General features: G+C 46.9%; 2 protein-coding genes across 6 annotated transcripts in view; one reads left to right on the forward strand and one right to left on the reverse strand.

Annotated features, from left to right (window-relative positions):
* LOC137382571 (catechol O-methyltransferase-like) overlaps positions 1-23144 on the reverse strand; it is a 47728-nt gene extending 24584 nt beyond the window's left edge. The window contains exons 1-5 of one of the 5 annotated variants that reach the window (XM_068054671.1): positions 22730-23144; positions 20684-20807; positions 20267-20403; positions 7288-7494; positions 4646-4786 (exon numbers count right to left, since the gene is read on the reverse strand). The gene's annotated coding sequence lies outside the window, so the exon portion shown is untranslated. Of the gene's footprint in view, positions 1-4645; positions 4787-7287; positions 7495-20266; positions 20404-20683; positions 22280-22729 lie in introns of those variants that run through there. The other 4 variants (XM_068054672.1, XM_068054669.1, XM_068054670.1 and 1 more) reach the window with 4 other exon arrangements.
* The window catches only part of txnrd2.2 (thioredoxin reductase 2, tandem duplicate 2), a 76072-nt gene continuing 73468 nt past the window's right edge, over positions 22891-25494 (forward strand). The window contains exon 1 of the mRNA XM_068054667.1: positions 22891-23011. Within this exon, the coding sequence (XP_067910768.1) occupies positions 22927-23011 (85 nt within the window). The 5' untranslated portion in view covers positions 22891-22926. The remainder of the gene's footprint in view (positions 23012-25494) is intronic.

The following is a 25494-nucleotide window of genomic DNA, read 5'->3' on the forward strand; positions in this document are numbered from 1 at the left end:
CTAACATCTGTCCTATATCTATCACCCCTCAACTTAAAGCTATGTCCCCTCGTGTTTGCCATCACCATCCGAGGAAAAAGACTCTCACTATCCACCCTATCTAACCCTCTGATTATCTTATATGTCTCTATTAAGTCACCTCTCCTCCTCCTTCTCTCCAATGAAAACAACCTCAAGTCCCTCAGCCTTTCTATATAAATATAGAATTTATATCTTGGCTTTTATAATTACTTTTATATTTAGGGATTTATATATGATCCTTTTTCACTTCGGAGCTGTCATACATAAATCAACACAATTAATGAAACTGTCATAACCAGTAGTTAACGAGTATAATGTAGTACTGGAAAAAGTTACCATTAATACTTCATACATTTCGAAGACTTGATGCATAACTTCATACACTACCTTTAATACAAATCATATGGTTTGATATTAGTAATCGCAGTAAAATAATTGCTAACATAAATCTACAGAATCAGTACAGTAGTTGGATTTAGTCCAGTGCTCATAGTAAAATTCAATCTTCGATACAGCATGTACGTCAAGTCCAAAGTATGTTTCCAGATAAAGTGATAATAGAATCCAGAGGGGAAAGGATAATTTTTTTTTTTAAACGCAGTGAGTTATGATGAGCTGGAATGCACTGCCTGAAAGGGCAGTGAAAGCAGATTCAATAATAACTTTTAACAGGGTTTTGTAGAAATTCTTGACAAGGAAAAAGAAATTACAGGGTTTTTGGAGAAAGAGCAGGGGAAGGGGACTAAAATATAAGCAAAATACTGCAGATGCTAGAAATCTGAAATAAAAATAGAAAGTGCTGGAAATACTCAGCAGGTCAGGCAGCATCTGTGGAGAGAGAAGCAGAATTAACGTTTCAGGTCGGCGACCTTGCATCAGAACTATAAATATAATGTTTGACATACCCCACAAGAAGACGGCATAACTAGGACCCATGCGGGTACCCATAGCAACACATTTATTTGAAGGAAGTGGCTGGAGTTCAATGTGAGAACAGGTTCAGCCAGGCGGAGGAGGGTGGTGGATGGGGACTGGTTGGGCCTCTGTTCAAGGAAGAAGCGGAAATCCCTCAGACCGTCCTGGAGGTGTAGAGAAATTGGACGTCCATAGCGAAGGGGAGACGGTTAGGGCCAGGAAACTGGAAATTGTCAAAATAAGGTAGGGCATCACAAGAGTCAAAATGTAGGTGAGAAGAGACTGGCCATGGGAGAAAGGATACAGTCAAGATAGGAAGAAATATGTTCAGTGGGGCAGGAACAGGCTGAAACGATGGGTCTCCCAGGACAGTCCTGTTTGTGGATTTTAGGAAGTAGATGTGGGCTGTCAGGGGTTGCGGGACTATGAGGTTGGAAGCTGGAGAGGGAAGATCTCCAGAGGAGATGAGGTCAGTGACAGTCCTGTGGACAGTAGCTTTATGTTCGGTGCTGGGGTCATGGCCCAGGGGGAAGTAGGAAGAAGTGTCTGAGAGTTGGCGCTCAGCCTCTGCAAGGTAGAGGTCAGTACACCAGACAACAACAGCACCACCCTTGTCAGCAGATTTGATGACAATGTCAGGGTTAGACCTGAGAGAACAGAGTGTAGCAAGTTCAGAGGGAGACTGGTTAGAGTGAGTGAGAGGAGTGGAGATGGCTGATGACTCGCCGACAGTTTTCGATGAAAAGATCACGAGTGGGTAAGAGGCCAGAGGGAGGAGTCCAGGTGGCGGGAGAATGCTGGAGGAGGGAGGCTTCCTGGTCAAAGAAATTAGCCTGGAGCTGAAGATCTCAACGTCATTCCGAGCGCAAAATTAATTGAGGTGGGGACGTAAGGGGATAAAACTGAGTCCTTTGTTGAGTACAGATCGTTCAGCATCAGAGTTCTGATGATAGGTCACTGACCTGAAACGTTAACTCTGCTCTCTCCACAGATGCTGCCGGACCTGCTGAGTATTTCAAGCACTTTCTGTTTTTATTTTAGGGGAAGGGGACGAACTGGATGGCTCTATAAAAGAGCCAGCATAGGCAGGATGGGTTTAATGGCCTCCTGTGTGCTATGATTCTAAGTATTTAGTTGTGATTTTTAATTAGAAACGATATAATACAATGGACAGAAACATCATCTGGTATGTTGAACAAATCGGTCAGTTCAGATGTACTGGCTTTGCCTTCATCGAATTGTCTTTTGTCGTCTCTGTGTGGCAGTCTTCAGCATCTTCTCAAAATTTTAGGTTTTAAAAACTAATATTTCACTCTCGTTCCCCCCTCCCCCCCCCCACTCCATTCCCAACAAAAATTATCCTCAGAAAACCAAGCTACAGATGTTAGACCTTAAATATCTTAAGCTGCAACTGAACATGATCATGAAATCTGACCAATCATATCAAATGAAAGCATTGTTGCCAATTGTTTCAACACAACAGTATTTCACAAATAACAATGAGATGAATGATTAGTTAATCGTGTTTTTTTAGTAGTCGAGGGATGAATGTTGGCCTGGACACTGGGAGAAATCCCTGCTCTTCAAATTATGTCATGATATCTTTAGCATCCGCCTCAACCACAATAAACAATAGGATGATTTGGTATAACATTTTGAGGATTAAGATGACATCACCAACATTGCATTCCTTCAGTATTGTCGTTGATTGTTCCCTTGTGAAGACATTGACTCCTGGACTATGGTTTCAAGGATCCCAGTCACTCTCTAGTATCTCCCAAGTGACCATTTATATGTCGAAGCCCAAACAGTAAGCATTGGCAGTCAATTTGACTATGAGGGACTCACGGCTAAACCCAATATCCACACATATTCACTTCCGGCAGGTATTCATGCATGATAATCAGGAACAGAAAGCCTGGCTGATTTATTTTTTCCCTCCCCTTCTCATGTAAAAATCGATTGTTCTGTCCCCACCATGATCCTGGCCAAGACCAGTCAACTCAACAGAAATCATGGATTGAATGTGGCACCCTCCAGGTCAGTACGACACAATTACACACTGGATAGACTCAGAGTAATTTTGTCAGCTCAAAGTTTCCTTTAATTATATAAATCATATTTAAGATTCAGATCCCAAAGCTTCTTTAAAATTTTCGGGTTCAAGACGTCTTTATTGAGATGTAAAGAATTTTTGAGCAAGTCAGGTAACAAATGTGTCACAGTTTGTTCTGTCACAGAACATTTGGTTGCTCAATACGTTTATTTTTGCACCATTTTACCCTCTGTTTAGAAACATCACTAGAATGAATATACACTCATTGAACTTGTGCTGTGTCACTGTCTAGTGGACACAGTTGTTTAATAATAACTTACGCAAATGTTTACCTCTTCATTCTATGAGTTTCTATAATCTGTTCTATGTTGACTTTTATTAAGTAGAATTGAAGAAATGCACTAAGACTTGCTGCTGATACTACCTACGCAGGAAGCATTCAAACTGCCTTCAATCAGGGAAATTGGAACAGAATCTTAGAAATGTTGTTTGTTTATAAAATGAATGAGGAGCTTATCCATGAGGTAGGGAAAGCAGCAACAACAACACATGAATCAGATGCAGAAACAAATCAAAGAAACAGTAAAGGATTGAAGTAATGACAAATACCCCGAGATGAGTTGTGTTCTTGTGGTTTCACTGGATTTGTTGTTTGAGTGATAAAGAAAAGGATTAATTTTGCCCCTGTGCCATTAAGTTTAAACTGCAAAGGCAGCAATATGCAGAAACTTTGAGAAGCTACAAATAGGCCTTTAATTCTCAAAACAACTGACTTGGAAACAGTGCTGAGACAGAAATCTTTGAGGAAAAACAATGAAAGTACAGCATGTGGTTTCACATGGACAAGAGGCCGGAGAAGATTTCAAACAGTGGGAAGGCTGCACCTGGGTTCACACGGTTTTCAGTGCCCCAGCCATCATTAATGCAACTGTGGATGAGTGACACCCAAATGGAAACTCTCGACTTTAATTCACACCCCAACTGGCAAAAATCACATAAAAATAGGACATTGTGGCAGATTCTTTACTGCAGTCAGAGAACACTTAAGAAGCTTCACCTGGAGGAAGGACTTATAGAGCAAGAAGAAACTTTGTGAGCTATGCACTGATAACTCTTCTGTGTTGATGTTGAGATCCTTGGTTTTAAAGGTTGTATGCATTTATATTTTAGCAAACTGTTTTAATACTGTATGCATATTAAATCATTAAAGCTAACTTTGATTAATATAGAGTAGTGAGACTTTCTTTGCCTGACAACTGTCCAAGTTCACTAATGACTGCAACATTTGTGTCCCGACAGTGATGGGTATCAAGTTGTTTAGGTGGGATTTTCTATAGGGTAAATTCAGTCTCTGAATTTGGTTACTTTGGGAAGATGTCACATCGAGACACAGAGCTTAAATACAGATAAGAAGGATATCTGTTCACATGCATCAACTAATGGCTGTTTTATAGGCAAATCCCAGGAGCAGGCCATCAGTGGTCTACATTGGATATAGATGTGTGAAGTGTTGGGACTATACACAGGATATAGGAACCTAAACCCACCCTCCCTCAAACATTTTGGAAAATCATCCTTTAAACAGTGACTGATTATTAATAGCATATCAACATAACTTACCTAACATTCAGTTTCAAATATAACATTACTTACCAACCAATTATTCACACCAGATTTTCTTTTGTTCACTCAAATTCTGGAACCCAGTGTTGGATATTGTGCTGCCGTGTAAGTGTTGCCATAGAAACAGAACTCTGGTTGACTGGGTATCTCTTTGTTGTTTGACATTCTCTTCTGAATTCAGGAAATAAGTCTTTGTGATTGATTGGAAATGCCATGAGACTAAATAAGCTTAAAGGGAAACTATATTAATCATAAATATTGCACAAAGATCTTTATCTTTGCATTTAAAGGAAAGACTTGCATTTACCTCACACATGTTTCAAAGTGTTTACACAAATTACTTTTGAAGTCCGGTCACTGTTATGTAGGCAAACACAGCAACCAATTTGCACATGGCAAGATCCCACAGATATAGGATGAATGACCAGTTAATCTTTGTTTTATGAGGCAAGAATATTGACCAGGACATGAGAATTCCCTGCTTTACGTCCGCCTGAACAGACAGATAGGAGCTGAGTTTAACTTCTCATCTGAAGGACAGCACTTCTGGCAACTCGCCAGTCCATCAGTATTGTACGGAAGTGTCAGCCTGGATTATGCGCCCACAACGTTCTGACTCAAACATGAGAGTGAATCAAGCTGATGATCATAGAATCACAGAATGGTTGCCTCACAGAAGGAGGCCTTTCAGCTTGTCAAACCCATGCCAGCTCAAGAGCAATTTAGCTGGTAAACATTACCCTGCCCTTTCTCTGTAGCCCTGCAATTTTTTTCCCCTTCAGGTGCTTATCTAACTCCCTTTTGAAAGCCACGATTGAATCTACCTCCACAATCCTTTCAGGCAATGCATTCCAGATAAAACCACTCGCGTGTAAAATGGATTTTCCTCATGTCGCCTTTGGTTCTTTTGCCAATCACTTTAAATCTGAATTCTTTGGTTCTCAACCCTTCTGCCAATGGGAACAGTTTTTCTCTATCTACTCTGCCTAGATCCTTAATGATTTTGAACACTTCTATCAAATCTCCTCAACCACTCTTCCCTAAGGAAAACAACTCCAGCTTCTCCAATCTATCCCCATAAATGAAGTCTCACATCCCTAGAACCATTCTTGTAAAATGTTTCTGCAGCCTCTCTAAAGCCTTCATATCCTACCTAAAGTGTGGTGCCCAGAAATGCACACAATACTCCATTTGAGGCTGCACCAGTGTTTTATAAACTATTATAATTTCCTTGCTTTTGTACTCTATGCCCTTATTTATATGTTCTCTACGCCCTTTGTTTCTGTACTTTAAAGCTGCTACATAACTCTATCTGGAATGCACTGCCAGAAAGGGTGGTGGAAGCAAATTCCGGGAAAGAACAGGGGAACAGGACTAATTGGATAGCTCTTTCAACAAAGCACAATGGGTCAAACAGCCTCTTCCTGTACTGAACAATTCAATGATTTTATAGATGCTTTGGGTGGAATTTCTCATGGCATCATGAAGCTTCATTCAGTGAATATCACGAATGAAGACTGAGATTCTGGGTTTCTGGTAGGGATGTTAGTCCAAGGGAAGTTCTCCATAAGTTTTGTATTCCCAGGTTGCCTTTGATCTATATTCTTCATGTATCTAAAATGGTGAAAGGAGAACTTAGGTGACAACAATAAGTGGACCATATCTAATAATACTACACTTCAAAAAATACTTAATTGGCTGTAAACTGCTTTAGGATATCCTGAGATCGTGAAAGCGCTATATAAATACAAGTCGTCTTTCATTTAGCAGCCATTTGAAGGCAATACCATTCTTCTTTAAGAGTCAGAATCTGGTTATGTAAGGTAGACTTATAAGCAGCAGCTGCACGAGCTCCCTTAGCTTCCTGGCCTTTAAATCCATCCACTACAATTATGATGACTTTTGTCAGTTCTGAAAATATAGTAATAAGCCATCTGGCCTGAGGCAAATGTGCACAGTTGAGCAGCAGTGTTAAAGTCAGGCAGACATCCACAGGTGACTTGCCTGGTTTCTCAGCTGCAAGCAGTTCTGTGCAAACAAAACAGATGTTTGGAGAAGGTTGGTTGGGGGAAGGGGGCAGCAGGATACAGGAGAAATGAATTGAAATCAAAAACTATAATGCCAACGTTAATATTTCTTAATTCCCGTCAAGAAATATTCAGCCTACAGTTAAATGGTAGAAATGTACCATTTCCTGAGTCACAATCTGAGCTTAGACATTTTTCAAAACTATCATAATTTTCAAAGAATGCAACGAAAAATGGAAATTGAAAAGTAAGAAATGTCATTACTTTTAACTTTATTTTCATTTGGATAAGTTTCCCCTTTTCGTCGCCTTTCCTTCGCCTATCCAGTTTGATGTTGTTACGACTGAGATGGGAGGAGTGCACTGTCTTTTCTAGTCCCACCTCTCCACAGGTCACAACATATATATTTCAAAATGTTTACCCAGTTACCAATTCGGTCAATCATAAACTCTACTCTTTATCCCAGAATAAAATACACAAACCAGGTTTCTTTAATAAACAACAAAACTATTAGTTTATCAAACACAACTTATCCAGTAACGAAGAAAGCATTAACACACAGATTGAAATATAAAAGTTCCCTTTTTAAATCCCCCACACACACACACTGAAAAAAATATAGAAATGCTCTCTGTTACAAAATACCTGCTAATTCTTGAAGAAAAAAAAGATATGGAAGGTAGTCAGTTGTCCCTTTTGATCTGGCATCCGGGTGTATGATGACGAGGATCTTTTCTAAAGCAGTTCTTTTCAGGCGGCGTTGAGAATTAATCTTGCAGTTTTTTTCAGCTTCTCAGGAGAGATGTAGCACCAGGGATTTTCGCTCTTCCACACTGGATCTTTGCAGGGTTTCTTCAAAGAGGTAGAGAAAGAGGTGAACTGGAAGGTTTCTTTATCCTTGGCAGGCAATACCCCAACTGTCTTCAAAACAGTTTACACTCCAACTGAACTGAAAACAAGACCCAAACCCCCAAACAAAAAGTCAACTTCCTGATCTCCAAAACCTTGACATGTGGCTTCTCTGTAAACATCTTACACAGGTCACCAAGGTTTCTGTTGTTTATTGAGCTTAAAGCAGATGATTTCCAGCACAGGTTGTTTTCAAACAACATCTCAAGTGTCCTTTCAGTGAACTTGGTTAAAAAAACACATCCGTGGAATCTTTTCAGTTTTAACACAAGTCCTCAAAAAATAAAACCTTAATAAATGGAAGCACTTTTGTAACAATATGAACACTGGAGAGGGCAGTACCTCCTGGCAATCCCCTCTTGTTCTTTCAGGTGTCACTTCATCATTCCTTCACCCTTGGTGAGATGCTGCACCTTTTGCTCAGCATTTCCAACCTCTTGAAGCTCTGCTTTGTGGCATTCCCTCACCCCCACCCAACAAGATTTCTCTCTGCCATACAACCTGTCCTGGGCACCACACCTCAGGAAGGATATACTGGGATTGGAGGGAGTACAATTCAGATTTACCAGAATGATACTGGGTTGAAAAGGATTAAATTATGAGACTAATCTCTGGGCGGCACAGTGGTTAGCACCGCAGCCTCACAGCTCCAGCGACCCGGGTTCAATTCTGGGTACTGCCTGTGCGGAGTTTGCAAGTTCTCCCTGTGTCTGCGTGGGTTTTCGCCGGGTGCTCCGGTTTCCTCCCACCACCAAAGACTTGCAGGTTGATAGGTAAATTGGCCATTATAAATTGCCCCTAGTAGGTGGTAGGGGAATATAGGGACGGGTAGGAATATGGGATTAGTGTAGGATTAGTATAAATGGGTGGTTGATGGTCGGCACAGACTCGGTGGGCCAAAGGGCCTGTTTCAGTGCTGTATCTCTAAATAAAAATAAAATAAATTGTAGTACTTTGAGTATAGAAGATGAAGTGGGTGATCTAACTGAGGTATTTAAGATGATTAAAGGATTCAATAGGATAGATAGACAGAAACTATTCGTGCTGGCGGTAGAGTCCACAACAAGGGAGCATAGCCTTAAAATTAGAGCTAGGTCATTCAGGGATTATGTTAGGAAGCACTTCTTCACATGAAGTCATTACTACACAGAAGGAGGCCATTTGGCCCATTAAGTCCATGCCAGCTCTCTGTAGCGCAATCCAGCCAATCCCATTCCCTTGCTCTGTCCCCATAGCCATGCAAGTTTATTTCCCTCCAGGGCCTATCCAATTTCCTTTTGAAATCATTCATCGTCTCTGCTTCCACCGCCCTCGTAGACAGCGAGTTCCAGGTCATTACCACTTGCTGTGTTAACAAGTTCTTCCTCACATTCCTCCTGCATCTCTTGCCCAAAACCTTCAATCTGTGTCCCCTGGTTCTTGTATGATCAGCTAACGGGAATAGCTTTTCTTCGTCTATCTTATCTAAAGCTGTCATAATCTTGTACAGCTCTATCAAATCTCCCTTCAATCTCTTTTACTCTGAGAACAACCCCAGCTTCTCCAACCTAACCTTAAGTAGTGGAAATCTGGAACTGTCTCCCTCCAAAAGGCTGCTGAGTCAATTGTAAATTTCAAAATTGAAAGATTAATAGATTTTTATTCGATAAGGTTATTAACCGTTACAGAATGAAGGTGGATAGAGTTAAGGTACAAATCAGCTGATGAATGGTCTCCAGGGACTGGCTGGCCTACTCTTGTTCCTATGTAACCTTGTTCAGCCAAAGTGGCAGGCGCATAGTCCGCTCCTAAGCCTCCACCAACGTCAAGAGGTTGTTCAATATGGTCATGGAATGGCTGTCTCCCCTTCCCACTGTCTGAAACACTTGCCCTCCAGTCAGCAAACCCACCTACCCGCCCCCCCCCCCACCCCCCACCACTCATCTCCAATAATTAAAGCTTGTATTCTGTAAAATGACAAAAAGATATAGCAGGTAATATGAGGCAGAAGTTCCATTGTTCACAATAGTGGTGATGTCCTCCAGTACTGTGGCATACATTGATATGGATTATAATTCTAGCCCCTTTTTGGGACCATCCCAGATCAGGCGTACTCCCCAGATGATCAGTCTCACTTAAGGTTGAGAAAGACAGATCCTAAAGACACTTGAATGGGTCTGAAGGACTGATCTAACTCTCCACAAAGGAAAGGAACCAGCTGAGAACATTACCGTCCTCAAGATAGCCTTTTTAACAAGCTTTGGCCTGATTATAATAACCTGGATATTATAAGGGTCTGGGCATCTCTCCTCAATAACGTACCTCCCCACTGAAGAGTGTATGGAGATGGTTCTCGAGTTTGCAATATGGAAGACTATGTGAGACGATATATTTTCTAAATTATATAAAACTCAATCACAAGGTTACTGGTTTTGGGAAAAGAAAGTATAATCTTATTTCGAGTAGAGAATCCAAGTCTTAAGTCTAAATATTGTTACTGTAAAATTTTTAAGATATCCATCAATATTTACCTTAAATCTGAGTAGAAAGCTACAGAGTTTAGCGCGATACCTCTATCCCAGTTAAGGTGGAGAACTATCATCGTCGCACCACAGTAGCAGAACCTTTACTGTGAGAAATGCTGGAGTGAATCCAATGAATCCAAAGATCCACTGTGGGGTTCCAATATTTATACTGTTCCTAAGCTGCATAACTGGTTTTTTATGTATAAGGTTATTACCTTTTCATAGAGTCATACAGCATAGAAACAGGCCCTTCAGCCCATCATGTCCATGCCGACCATAATGCCTATCTATACTAATCCCACCTGCCTGCATTAATTCCATATCCCTCTATGCCTTGCTCATTCAAGTACCTGTCCAGATGCCTCTTAAATGTCGCTACTGTTCCTGCCTCCACCACCTCCTCAGGCAGCTCATTCCAGATACCCACTATTCTTGGTGTGAATAATTTACCCCTTTGATCCCCTTTAAACCTCCTCCCTCTCGCCTTAAATCTATGCCCTCTAGTTTTAGTCACCCCTACCATGGGAAACAGACTCTGGCTATTTACCCTATCTATGCCTCTCATAATTTTATATACCTCTATCATGTCCCCTCTCAGCCTCCTTCGCTCCAGGGAAAACAGACCCAGCCAATCCAATCTCTCTTTATAACTCAAGCCCTCCAAACCAGGCAACATCCTTGTGAATCTTTTCTGCACCCTCTCTAGCTTAATCACATCTTTCCTGTAGTGCAGCGACCAGAACTGCACACAGTACTCTAAGTGCGGCCTAACCAATGTTATGTACAACTGTAACATGACGTCCCAACTCTTGTACTCAGTGCCTCGGCCGATGAAGGCAAGCATGCCATACGCTTTCTTCACCACCCTGTCTACCTGTGTTGCCACTTTCAGGGAACTATGTACTTGTACCCCAAGGTCTCTCTGCTCAACAACACTCCCCAGGACCCTGCCATTCACTGTATATGTCTTGCCCTGGTTTAACTTCCCAAAATGCATCACTTCTCACTTGTTTGCGTTAAATTCCATTTGCCAATCCTTTGCCCACTTTCCCAGTTTATCTATATCCCGTTGTAACCTTAGACAACCTTCTTCACTGTCCACTAAACCACCAATTTTGGTGTCATCTGCAAACTTACTAATCATGCCCCCTACATTCACATCCAAGTCATTAATATATATGACAAACAACAGAGGGCCCAGCACCGATCCCTGCGGCACACCACTGGTCACCAGCCTCCAATCTGAAAAACAACCCTCCACTACCACCCTCTGCCTCCTACCAAGCCAATTTTGTATCCAATTGGCTAGCTGACCCTGGATCCCATGTGTTCAAACCTTCTGGACCAGCCTACCATGTGGGACCTTGTCAAAGGCCTTGCTAAAGTCCATGTAGACCACGTCCATCGCCCTGCCTTCGTCAATCCTCATGATCACCTCCTCAAAAAACTCAATCAAATTTGTGAGACGTGATTTCCCATGCACAAAGCCTTGCTGACTATCCCTAATAGGGGCGGCACAGTGGTGCAGTGGTTAGCACCGCAGCCTCACAGCTCCAGTGACCCGGGTTCAGTTCTGGGTACTGCCTGTGTGGAGTTTGCAAGTTCTCCCTGTGACCGCGTGGGTTTCCGCCGGGTGCTCCATTTTCCTCCCACAGCCAAAGACTTGCAGGTTGATAGGTAAATTGGCCATTGTAAATTGCCCCTAGTGTAGGTAGGAGAATGGTGGGATGCAGTAGGGATCATGGGGTTAATGTAGAATTAGTATAAATGGGTGGTTGTTGGTCAGCACAGACTCGGTGGGCCGAAGGGCCTGTTTCAGTGCTGTATCTCTAAATAAATAAAATAAATAAATAGACCTTGCCTTTCCAAATGCATATAAATCCTGTCTCTTCAGAATCCCTTCCAACAACTTTCCCACCACTGATGTAAGGCTCACTGGCCTGTAGTTCCCTGGCTTATCCCTGCTGCCCTTCTTAAATAAAGGCACAACATTAGCTATCCTCCAGTCTTCCGGTACCTCACCCGTGGCTAACGATGATACAAAAATCTCTGCCAGGGCCCCAGCAATCTCCTCCCTTGCTTTCCATAGCATCCTAGGATACAACTGGTCAGGCCCTGGGGATTTATCCACCTTAATGTGCTTCAAAACTTTCAACACCTCCTCCCTTGTAATGTTGGTATGCTCCAGGATATCGCTGTTCCCTCCCTTGAACTCACAAGCTTCCATGACCTTCTCCACGGTAAATACAGACGAGAAGTAATCATTTAAGACCTCGCCCATTTCCCGTGGCTCCACACATAGATTACCACACTAATCCTTAAGGGGGCCTACTCTCTCCCTAGCTACCCTTTTACTCTTAATATACCTATAGAACTTTTTAGGATTCTCCTTTATCTTATCCTTTCTAAGTACTGCCTGATGTCCTCCCTAATCAATAGTGCAACTCCCCCTCCTCTCTTACCTCCACCTCTGTCATGCCGGAAGCATCGGTACCCCGGAACATTGAGTTGCCAGTCCTGCCCATCCCTCAACCACGTTTCCGTAACAGCTTTAATATCACAATCCCATGTACCGATCTATGCTCTGAGTTCATCTGTCTTACCTGTAAGGATTCTTGCATTGAAGTAAATGCAGTTTAGCCTACCAGGCCTTCCACGCCCCCTGTCCTGCCCCTGCCCGGCCTGCCGACTGGACTTGCTTGCTTTAACCTCTACATTTGCCTCAACTACCTCATCAAAGAGACTACTACTTTGGGTCCCACCCCCACCCGCCAGACTAGTTTAAACCTTCCCGAGTAGTACTAGCAAACCTCCCCACAAGGATATTGCTCCCCTTCCAGTTCAGATGCAACCCGTCCCTCTTGTACAGGTCACCTCTGCACCAGAAGAGATCCCAATGGTCCAAGTAGCTGAAGCCCTCTCACCTACACCAGCTCTTCAGCCACGCATTCATTTGCCTTATCCTCCTATTCCCACCCTCACTAGCACGTGGCACAGGGAGTAATCCTGAGATTACAACCCTAGAGGTCCTGCTTTTTAACCTTCTGCCTAACTCCGTTGGAAGTAGGTTCATCCCCTTCTTCCCAAATAAAGTTGTATAATTGTTAATTTCTGGTTAAGATCCATCTTTTTTGATTTCTAAGGCTAGGCCAGCAGCAAGCCGGAAGCCTCTCTTGGTCAATTTCCTTAGTCACCTAACTGCGTTTCCAGGTTATAATTCAGATTCTCGTATTTGGTCACTTTGTCAAAATTTCAGTTGACTGTGGTTTAGGGCTGTCCGCATCAACTATTACACTGTAGCAGCTTACGTAATGTTTGCAAACTGTGTTATCAATGTTTTACAGCGTGATGAGGTTTGTGATTTTTAGGAGTGAATCCCTCTTATCAGAAACTGCCTCTATGCTCTAAGATGCAAGCCCTTCACCACAGAGGCATGCCTATGAACTTCTTTTAACCTTTTAGGAAGATGAACCCTGCTTTTAATTTTTTAATCCCTAATTCATACGAAAATAACTCTTTTCACCTTATAACACCTTGTTATGGCCGTATTCCTTCACAACAGCAGGTATACGCCAAAGGCTTTCTGAGACACTTCTGATACACACAAGGTACTATTGATGCTGCCTGCTCTGCTGAATATTTCCAGCATTTTCTGTTTCTATTATAATTGCCCTTTTCTCAACTCTTCCCTGACCTGCTCAGTTTATGCTTCCTATCAGCTGTGCACAGGCTCTTGCTATGCAAAAAGAAGAGCCACAGTACTACTTACTTAACGAAACCACTATCATTCTGAAATCAAACCAGAAAATCCTGGAAGCACTCAGAAGGTCAGGCAGCATCAATGGAGAGAGAAACTGAGTTAATCTTTCATGCTGCATATTCAACTGATCATCCTCCGCTATTTCTGATGCCACCAGCAAGCACATCTTCCCTTCTGCTTTCAGCATTCCAAAGGGGTCATTCTCTCTGCAACACCCTGGTCCATTCCTCAATCAACCCCAACACCCGCTGTCCTTCCCAAGGCACCTTTCCATGCAAGCACAGGAAATGCAATACCTGCCCTTTTACCTCCTTGCTTTGAACCATCCAGGGCCCCAAACATTCCTTCCTGACGAATCAGTGATTTACTTGTACTTCTTTCAATTTAGTATACGGTATTCACTGCTCATCTTGCAGTCTCTTCTACACTGTTGGGGAGGGGTGGCGGGGGGTGGAACCAAACACAGAGCTGAACACTTCCATTCAGTCCACAAGTGTCACCCTGAGCTTCTGGTTGCTTGCCATTTTAATTCTCCACCTCAGTCTGATCTCTCCGTCCTCAGCCTGCTACACTCTTCCAATGAAGTTCGACATAAGCTCAAGGAACAGCACCTCAGCTTTCAATCAGATGTTTTACAACATTCCGATCTCAACAATGAGTTCAACAATTTCAGATCCTAACCACCGCTCCCATTTTCTTAGACAGCAGGTGCTGGTAACAGTTTTGCTATTGCCATTTAGACTGCCTCTGGATCCATCTTTTGTTTATTCACCCATTACTACCCCCTTTTCCTTGCACCAAACCCTTTCCCCCTTTTCTCTGGCTTTGTACTTGCTCATAAGCTGTTAAATCTTCAACTTCTTCCAGTTCTGATGAAGGGTCATCGACCTGAAACCTTAAAGCTATTCCTCTCTCCACAGGTGCTGCCTGACCTGCTGAACATTGCCAGCATTTTCACGCTTTATATTGAGCTGGAGTAGGTCCTGAATCCAGAACTCTGATTGATTGCTGCCTCCTTTATTCAAATGATCACCTGTAGCCAAGGCAGGTGGACAGTCTAGCTTCATAACGTGCGCATGATTAATGTTGTCTTGTTTGGTTACAAAGCTGTGCCTGCTTTACCATGCGAAAGCCCAGCTTTACGCTTTCACTATACAAAGTCCATGAACTCAGCATCTCTGCTGGAAAGCTTGGAGGTGATCAGGGTCTCACAATATGATAAACTTGAGCATTAATCTAAAAGATTTTAATTATCTTTCATAAATCTAATTAGTCTAATTATCCTCCTCACTATAAATCCCATCAATTCTTAACCATGCGATGGGGTTGAAAACACCCTTCCATGTTGCTCACGTGACTTAGTGGGTCAAGACAAATTAAAATCTTTCTCTCTCAGTACTCAGTTCCTCAGGGTAGTGTCCTAGGCCCAAACATCATCAGCTACTTCATCAGTGACCTTCCCTCCATCGTAAAGTCAGAAGTGGGAATGTTCGCTGATGATTGCACCGCGTTCAGCACCATTCACAGCCCGTGTCCAGATGCAGCAAGACCTGGACAACATCCTGGCTTGGGCTGATAAGTGGCACCAAATATTCATGCCATACAAGTGCCAGGCAATGACTATCTCAAACAACAGAGAATCTAACCATCTCCCCTTGATGTTCAATGCATTACCATCGCTGAATCCCCCATTATCAACATCCTCGGAGGTACCATTGACCAGAAACTGAACTGGGCCAGCCACATAAATGCAGTGGTTACAAGAGCAGGTCAGAGGCTAAGAATTCTGAGGTGAGTAGCTCACCTCCTGTCTCCCCAAAGCCTGTCCACCATCTACAAGGCACAAGTCAGGAGAGTGATGGAATACTCTCCACTTGCCTGACAGGTGCAGCTCCAACACTCAAGAAGCTCAACACCATCCAGGACAAAGAAGCCCACACGATTGGCACCCCATCCACCACCTTCAACATTCACTCCCTCCAACGATGCACAGTGGCAGCAGTGTCTACCAGCTACAAGATGCACTGCAGCAACTCACCAAGGCTCCTTAGACAGCACCTTCCAAACCCATGACCTCTACCACCTAGAAGGACAAGGGTCACAGATGTATGGGAACACCATCACCTGCAAGTTCCCCTCCAAGCCACACACCATCCTGAATTGGAACTATATCACCGTTCCTTCACTGTCACTGGGTCAAAATCCTGGGACTCCTTTCGTAACAGCACTGTTGGTGTACTTACACCTCAAGGACTGCAGCAGTTCAAGAAGGGAACTCACCACTACCTTCTCAAGGGGAATTAGGGATGGGCAATAAATACTGGCTTAGCCAGCGACACTGACATCCCATGTACAAAGAACAAAGAAAATTAGAGCACAGGAACAGGCCCTTCGGCCCTCCAAGCCTACACCGATCCAGATCCTCTATCTAAACCTGTCGCCTATTTTCTAAGGGTCTGTATCTCTTTACTTCCTGCCCATTCATGTATCTGTCTAGATACATCTTAAAAGACGCGATCGTGCCCGCATCTACCACCTCCGCTGGCAACGCGTTCCAAGCACCCACCACCCTCTGCGTAAAGAACTTTCCAGGCATATCCCCCCCTAAACTTTTCCCCTTTCACTTTGAACTCGTGTCTCCTAGTAATTGAATCCCCCACTCTGGGAAAAAGCTTCTTGCTATCCACCCTGTCTATACCTCTCATGATTTTGTACACCTCAATCAGGTCCCCCCTCAGCCTCCGTCTTTCTAATGAAAATAATCCTAATCTACTCAACCTCTCTTCATAGCTAGCGCCCTCCATACCAGGCAACATCCTGGTGAACCTCCTCTGCACCCTCTCCAAAGCATCCACATCCTTTTGGTAATGTGGCGACCAGAACTGCACGCAGTATTCCAAATGTAGCCGAACGAAAGTCCTATACAACTGTAACATGACCTGCCAACTCTTGTACTCAATATCCCGTCCGATGAAGGAAAGCATGCCATATGCCTTCTTGACCACTCTATTGACCTGCGTTGCCACCTTCAGGGAACAATGGACCTGAACACCCAAATCTCTCTGTACATCAATTTTCCCCAAGACTTTTCCATTTACTGTATAGTTCACTCTTGAATTGGATCTTCCAAAATGCATCACCTCGCATTTGCCCAGAATGAACTCCATCTGCCATTTCTCTGCCCAACTCTCCAATCTATCTATATTCTGCTGTATTCTCTGACAGTCCCCTTCACTATCTGCTACTCCACCAATCTTTGTGTCGTCTGCAAACTTGCTAATCAGACCACCTATACTTTCCTCCAAATCATTTATGTATATCACAAACAACAGTGGTCCCAGCATGGATCCCTGTGGAACACCACTGGTCACACGTCTCCATTTTGAGAAACTCCCTTCCACTGCTACTCTCTGTCTCCTGTTGCCCAGACAGTTCTTTATCCATCTAGCTAGTACACCTTGGACCCCATGCGCCTTCACTTTCTCCATCAGCCTACCATGGGGAACCTTATCAAACGCCTTACTGAAGTCCATGTATATGACATCTACAGCCCTTCCCTCATCAATCAACTTTGTCACTTCCTCAAAGAATTCTATTAAGTTGGTAAGACATGACCTTCCCTGCACAAAACCATGTTGCCTATCACTGATAAGCCCATTTTCTTCCAAATGGGAATAGATCCTATCCCTCAGTCTCTTCTCCAGCAGCTTCCCTACCACTGACGTCAGGCTCACCGGTCGATAATTACCTGGATTATCCCTGCTACCCTTCTTAAACAAGGGGACAACATTAGCAATTCTCCAGTCCTCCGGGACCTCACCCGTGTTTAAGGATGTTGCAAAGATATCTGTTAAGGCCCCAGCTATTTCCTCTCTCGCTTCCCACAGTAACCTGGGATAGATCCCATCCGGACCTGGGGACTTGTCCACCTTAATGCCTTTTAGAATACCCAACACTTCCTCACTCCTTATGCCGACTTGACCTAGAGTAATCAAACATCTGTCCCTAACCTCAACATCAGTCATGTCTCTCTCCTCGGTGAATACCGATGCAAAGTACTCGTTTAGAATCTCACCCATTTTCTCTGACTCCACGCATAACTTTCCTCCTTTGTCCTTGAGTGGGCCAATCCTTTCTCTAGTTACCCTCTTGCTCCTTATATATGAATAAAAGGCTTTGGGATTTTCCTTAACCCTGTTTGATAAAGATATTTCATGACCCCTTTTAGCCCTCTTAACTCCTCGTTTCAGATTGCGCCTACAATCCCGATATTCTTTCAAAGCTTCGTCTTTCTTCAGCCGCCTAGACCTTATGCATGCTTCCTTTTTCCTCTTAGCTAGTCTCACAATTTCACCATGGTTCCCTAATCTTGCCATTTCTATCCTTCATTTTCACAGGAACATGTCTCTCCTGCACGCTAATCAACCTCTCTTTAAAAGCCTCCCACATATCACATGTGGATTTACCTTCAAACAGCTGCTCCCAATCTACATTCCCCAGCTCCTGCCGAATTTTGGTATAGTTGGCCTTCCCCCAATTTGGCACTCTTCCTTTAGGACCACTCTCGTCTTTGTCCATGAGTATTCTAAAACTTACGGAATTGTGATCACTATTCCCAAAGTAGTCCCCTACTGAAACTTCAACCACCTGGCCGGGCTCATTCCCCAACACCAGGTCCAGTATGGCCCCTTCCCGAGTTGGACTATTTACATACTGCTCTAGAAAACCCTCCTGGATGCTCCTTACAAATTCTGCTCCATCTAGACCTCCAACACTAAGTGAATCCCAGTCAATGTTGGGAAAATTAAAATCTCCTATCACCACCACCCTGTTGCTCCTACATCTTTCCATAATCTGTTTACATATTTGTACCTCTATCTCACGCTCGCTGTTGGGAGGCCTGTAGTACAGCCCCAACATTGTTACCGCACCCTTCCTATTTCTCAGTTCTGCCCATATTGCCTCACAGCTCGAGTCCTCCATAGTGCCTTCCTTCAGCACAGCTGTGATATCCTCTGTGACCAGTCATGCAACTCCTCCACCCCTTTTACCTCCCTCTCTATCCCGCCTGAAGCATCGGTATCCTGGGATATTTAGTTGCCAATCATGCCCTTCCCTCAACCAAGTCTCAGTAATAGCAATAACATCATACTCCCAGGTACTAATCCAAGCCCTAAGTTCATCTGCCTTACCTACTACACTTCTTGCATTAAAACAAATGCACCTCAGACCACCAGTCCCTTTCCTTTCATCATCTGCTCCCTGCCTACTCTTTCCCTTAGTCACGCTGACTTCATTATCTAGTTCCTTACAGGCTTTAGTTACTACCTCCTTATTGTCCACTGACCTCATTTGGTTCCCATCCCCCTGCCACATTAGTTTAAACCCTCCCCAACAGCGTTAGCAAAAGCACCCCCAAGGACATTGGTTCCAGTCCGGCCCAGGTGTAGACCATCCAATTTGTAATAGTCCCACCTCCCCCAGAACCGGTCCCAATGTCCCAAAAATCTGAACCCCCTCCCTCCTGCACCATCTCTCAAGCCACGCATTCATCCTGACTATTCTTTCATTTCTACTCTGACTATTCTTTCATTTCTACTCTGACTATCACGTGGCACTGGTAGCAATCCTGAGATTACTACCTCTGAGGTCCTACTTTTTAAACTTGGCTCCTAACTCCCTAAATTCTGCTTGTAGGACCTCATCCCGTTTTTTACCTATATCATTGGTGCCTATATGCACAACGACAACTGGCTGTTCACCCTCCCCCTTCAGAATGTTCTGCAGCCGATCTGAGACATCCCTGACCCGTGCACCTGGGAGGCAACATACCATTCGGGAGTCTCGTTTTCGACCACAGAACCGCCTATCTACTCCCCTTACAATCGAATCCCCTATGACTGTAGCCCTTGCACTCTTTTTCCCGCCCTTCTGAACAGCAGAGCCAGCCACGGTGCCATGAACCTGGCTACTGCTGCCTTCCCCTGGTGAGCCATCTCCCTCAACAGTATCCAAAACGGTATACCTGTTGTGGAGGGAGATGACCGCAGGGGACACCTGCACTGCCTTCCTGCTCTTTCTCTGCCTTTTGGTCACTCATTCCCTTTCTCCCTCAGCAATCCAAATCTGCGGTGTGACCAATTCGCTAAACGTGCTATCCACGACCTCCTCAGCATCGCGCATGCTCCAAAGTGAGTCCATCCGCAGCTCCAGAGCCGTCATGCGGTCTAACAAGAGCTGCAGCTGGACACACTTCCTGCACGTGAAGGAGTCAGGGACATCAGCCGTGTCCCTGAGCTCCCACATTGAGCAGGAGGAGCATAACACGGGTCTGAGATCTCCTGCCATTTTTAATCTTAAGCTTAACTTAGTCTGGAACTTAGATAAATGAAAAAGGAATGAAAAGTTTTTACCAATTACACGATAAAAAACAAAGTAGAAAAAGCCTTACCTTATCTACACACCACCAAGTCCTTTTTTTTTGGTTGGAGGAGGAGGGCGGGTGGGAGACACTACCCGTGTAGTGGCTCGGGTTCAGAAACGGCCCAAATATATGGGGTTTTAATTACCCAGCAGCCCCTTGGTGCGCTGAAAACAAAAGGAAATTAAGTTTAAGCTGAAACTGACCTTCCCAGCTGCTCACTCGCTCGCACTCTCTGCTCCCGAATAAGCTAATAAAATAGTCCTTAAAAATCGACTTCTTTGACGATGCTTTTGGTGATCTGTCCTAATATCTCTTTCTGTGGATCAGTGGCAAATTTTGTTTGGTAACACTCCTGTGAAGCATCTGGGGATGTTTTACATTGTTAAAGGTGCTTTCTAAATGCAAGATGTTGCAGCTGTTAAAAATTGTGTATTTGTTTATCACCTGTTGCTCAGTGGGTTGCCCTCTTGCTTCTGAGTTAGAAGATTGTGAATTCCAGTCCTACTGCAGAGACTTGAGCACAAAAATCTAGGCAGACACGCCAGTGCAGTACTGAGGGAGTGTTACACTGTGGGAGATACATCTTTTGAATCAGACATTAAACCTAGTCCCCATCTGCCCGCTCAGGTAGATGTACAAGATCCCATGGCACTATTTTGACGAAGAGCAGGGGAATTTTTCCCAGGGTGTCCTGGCCAATATTTATCACTCAATCAATATCACAAAGACAGATTATCTCATCATTATCACATTGCTGTTTGTGGGAGCTTGCTGTGCGCCAATTGGCTGCCGTGTTTCCTACATTACAACACTGACTACACTCCAAAAGCAATTCGTTAGCTGTAGGTCGTGAAAGGCACGATATAAATGCAAGTTTTTTTTTTTCAGTTTCTTTGAATACTTTCACTTATTGGTTGAAAAAACATTGGCGATGGGGAGAAAAAGTTGCTTCACCAACAGTTAATCCAATTGGATAACAAAGAGTTTGTTCCTTTTCCATTGGCTGTGGGAAGGCAGTGCACCTGATAGATGGATTAATAGTGGGAGTGTTGGGTGGTGGGATGGTTCAAGGTGTGAGGTCATCTGATGAACCCTTCAGGAATACACCCAATGAGAGTTGGTAACCCTAATGACAAGACACATAGTATATCTCCTTAACCGATGAGATTTATGGATTGTGAAAATGCGAGGACTGGATTAGAATGGGTGAATTCAATGTCAACTCAGGTACTGAACGAGAAATAAAATGAGCCAAAGAAGACAAACAAAAAGTAAGAAAGAATCTGCAACAATTCAGGAATGAGACACCACACTTTTAACTGTTCACTTACTGGGCAAGGGAGTTTGTTTGGCAGCCTGTTATTAGATTTAACTTTTGTGGCGAGTTTAACAGGCAGTGCATCTGCAAATGCAGTAACTTCATGAAAATCACTGGGAGGTTCATGGCAAGATGCCATTTCTGTGAAGCTAATGGTGGAGCAGCGCAAATCGTCCAACTTGCGATGATTCATAATTCATGGAGGCGTCTCTTCCTTGCGAGAGTTGCAGGATAGTTTGCACATTAATTAGTGTGCATTGTTTACACATCGTTATATTTTCAACAAATTCTGCATCATTATAAGAGATTGGATTTACAAGATACTTGGGTATTTCAGCTTTCCAAGTAGAGGACTGTGAGGTGATTCAAAGTACATACAAAAGTAAATGGCATTGAAAAGATAAATCCAGTTGAGTACTTTGGACTAAATTGTAAGACAAGGTGACACAGATTCAAAACAGTGAAAGGCAGTGATATCAGAAAATTCTTCTTGAAACAATGAGTGATTAGCACAGGGAATAAACTTTCAGTTTTGTTAGTGGAGACAAAATGCCTGAATCATTTAAGAAAAAGATAGACTGATGCTACAATGGGGGACTATAAGGTTTGTCTGGATGGATGATGGGCCAAATAGCCCTTGTCAGCAGTAATAACGGTGTCTGGAAGTACATTGCAGCAGCTCATTCGGGAGCAGAGAGTGCGAGCGAGTGAGCAGCTGGGAAGGTCAGTTTCAGCTTAAACTTAATTTCCTTTTGTTTTCGGCGGACCAAGGGGCTGCTGGGTAAGTAAAACCCTCTATATTTGGGCCGTTTAAAATAACTTGCCTTTCATTGCAGCCATAATGCTGTTTTGACCTTTCTATTGGGATTCTTGCTGCACTGTCCTGGAGATTAATCTTCAGCTCCCGGAGACTCCAGGACAATCCTCGAGGGTTGGCCAGGGGATCCACAGAATCCTAGAATGGTGCAGCACAGAAGGAGGCCATTCGGCCCGGCTTCTCTCTGCGATTTATCAGGTGGCAGATATCGCCATTATCACATCACACCAGCCACTTTGTGGGAAATTTGTTTCAAAAGCTAAACGTGCAGGAATACGTTCAACTAACAGGGACCAAGGGAGAAATAAATGTAAGCCAGAGAAGGCAACTAAAAAGAGGATGTCACCTCACTTACCACAGGAAGGGGCAACAGCACAAACTGTACCATTAACCTTTTCAAAATGAAGATGCGCTAGTATTTTGTTTTATTTCTAGGAACTGTTGAGTATGATTTTCAGTCTGTGTCTGGATGAAGAATTGGAGTTTGATTGAAAGCGGGAACCCGCCTCAGGCAGCACAGCAGCCACCCCACACGGGGGCCTGGCTGACAAGATGGCGGCGCTGAGGCTGTGGAGCCGCTGCCGGAGGAAGGCGGAGAATCCGCGGCGGCTCGGGGCCCAGGCCCGGGGGCTGGCAGGCAGGTGGCCTTATCCGCTTACCGGGGCCTCCCGTTTTTCAGGCACCGCCTTCAGCAGGAGGTTGAGGAACTGCTCACTCCAGCTCAGGCTGATTTACTGCCGCCAAAGCCGGACTAGGCCAGGGATCCCCTCCACCCGAACACAACCCAACTTAACTGTAACTCCCTTCCCCCCCCCCCCCCACCCACTCGCCGCTCCACCCCCCACCCACTCGCCGCTCCACCCCCCCCCACCCACTCGCCGCTCCACCCCCCCCCACCCACTCGCCGCTCCCCCCCCCCACCCACTCGCCGTTCCTCTCCCCCCCCCCACCCACTCGCCGCTCCTCTCCCCCCCCCCCACTCGCCGCTCCTCTCTCCCCCCCACCCACTCGCCGCTCCACCCCCCACCCACTCGCCGCTCCACCCCCCACCCACTCGCCGCTCCACCCCCCACCCACTCGCCGCTCCACCCCCCACCCACTCGCCGCTCCACCCCCCACCCACTCGCCGCTCCACCCCCCACCCACTCGCCGCTCCACCCCCCACCCACTCGCCGCTCCACCCCCCACCCACTCGCCGCTCCACCCCCCACCCACTCGCCGCTCCACCCCCCACCCACTCGCCGCTCCACCCCCCACCCACTCGCCGCTCCACCCCCCACCCACTCGCCGCTCCACCCCCCACCCACTCGCCGCTCCTCTCCCCCCCCCCACCCACTCGCCGCTCCTCTCCCCCCCCACCCACTCGCCGCTCCTCTCCCCCCCCCACCCACTCGCCGCTCCTCTCTCCCCCCACCCACTCGCCGCTCCTCTCTCCCCCCACCCACTCGCCGCTCCTCTCTCCCCCCACCCACTCGCCGCTCCTCTCCCCCCCCCCCCACCCACTCGCCGCTCCTCTCCCCCCCCCACCCACTCGCCGCTCCTCTCCCCCCCCCACCCACTCGCCGCTCCACCCCCACCCACTCGCCGCTCCTCTCCCCCCCCCCACCCACTCGCCGCTCCTCTCCCCCCCCCACCCACTCGCCGCTCCTCTCCCCCCCCCACCCACTCGCCGCTCCTCTCCCCCCCCCACCCACTCGCCGCTCCTCTCCCCCCCCCACCCACTCGCCGCTCCTCTCCCCCCCCCCCACCCACTCGCCGCTCCTCTCCCCCCCCCCACCCACTCGCCGCTCCTCTCCCCCCCCCCCCCACTCGCCGCTCCTCTCCCCCCCCCCCACTCGCCGCTCCTCTCCCCCCCCCCACCCACTCGCCGCTCCTCTCCCCCCCCCCCACCCACTCGCCGCTCCTCTCCCCCCCCACCCACTCGCCGCTCCTCTCCCCCCCACCCACTCGCCGTTCCTCTCCCCCCCCACCCACTCGCCGCTCCTCTCCCCCCCACCCACTCGCCGCTCCTCTCCCCCCCACCCACTCGCCGCTCCTCTCCCCCCCACCCACTCGCCGCTCCTCTCCCCCCCACCCACTCGCCGCTCCTCTCCCCCCCCACCCACTCGCCGCTCCTCTCCCCCCCACCCACTCGCCGCTCCTCTCCCCCCCACCCACTCGCCGCTCCTCTCCCCCCCACCCACTCGCCGCTCCTCTCCCCCCCCACCCACTCGCCGCTCCTCTCCCCCCCACCCACTCGCCGCTCCTCTCCCCCCCACCCACTCGCCGCTCCTCTCCCCCCCACCCACTCGCCGCTCCTCTCCCCCCCACCCACTCGCCGCTCCTCTCCCCCCCACCCACTCGCCGCTCCTCTCCCCCCCACCCACTCGCCGCTCCTCTCCCCCCCACCCACTCGCCGCTCCTCTCCCCCCCACCCACTCGCCGCTCCTCTCCCCCCCACCCACTCGCCGCTCCTCTCCCCCCCACCCACTCGCCGCTCCTCTCCCCCCCACCCACTCGCCGCTCCTCTCCCCCCCACCCACTCGCCGCTCCTCTCCCCCCCACCCACTCGCCGCTCCTCTCCCCCCCACCCACTCGCCGCTCCTCTCCCCCCCACCCACTCGCCGCTCCTCTCCCCCCCACCCACTCGCCGCTCCTCTCCCCCCCACCCACTCGCCGCTCCTCTCCCCCCCACCCACTCGCCGCTCCTCTCCCCCCCACCCACTCGCCGCTCCTCTCCCCCCCACCCACTCGCCGCTCCTCTCCCCCCCACCCACTCGCCGCTCCTCTCCCCCCCACCCACTCGCCGCTCCTCTCCCCCCCACCCACTCGCCGCTCCTCTCCCCCCCACCCACTCGCCGCTCCTCTCCCCCCCCACCCACTCGCCGCTCCTCTCCCCCCCACCCACTCGCCGCTCCTCTCCCCCCCACCCACTCGCCGCTCCTCTCCCCCCCACCCACTCGCCGCTCCTCTCCCCCCCCCCCACTCGCCGCTCCTCTCCCCCCCCCCCACCCACTCGCCGCTCCTCTCCCCCCCACCCACTCGCCGCTCCTCTCCCCCCCACCCACTCGCCGCTCCTCTCCCCCCCACCCACTCGCCGCTCCTCTCCCCCCCACCCACTCGCCGCTCCTCTCCCCCCCA

Source organism: Heterodontus francisci, chromosome 23 (assembly GCF_036365525.1).
Source record: "Heterodontus francisci isolate sHetFra1 chromosome 23, sHetFra1.hap1, whole genome shotgun sequence".
Taxonomy (NCBI): Eukaryota; Metazoa; Chordata; class Chondrichthyes; order Heterodontiformes; family Heterodontidae; genus Heterodontus; species Heterodontus francisci.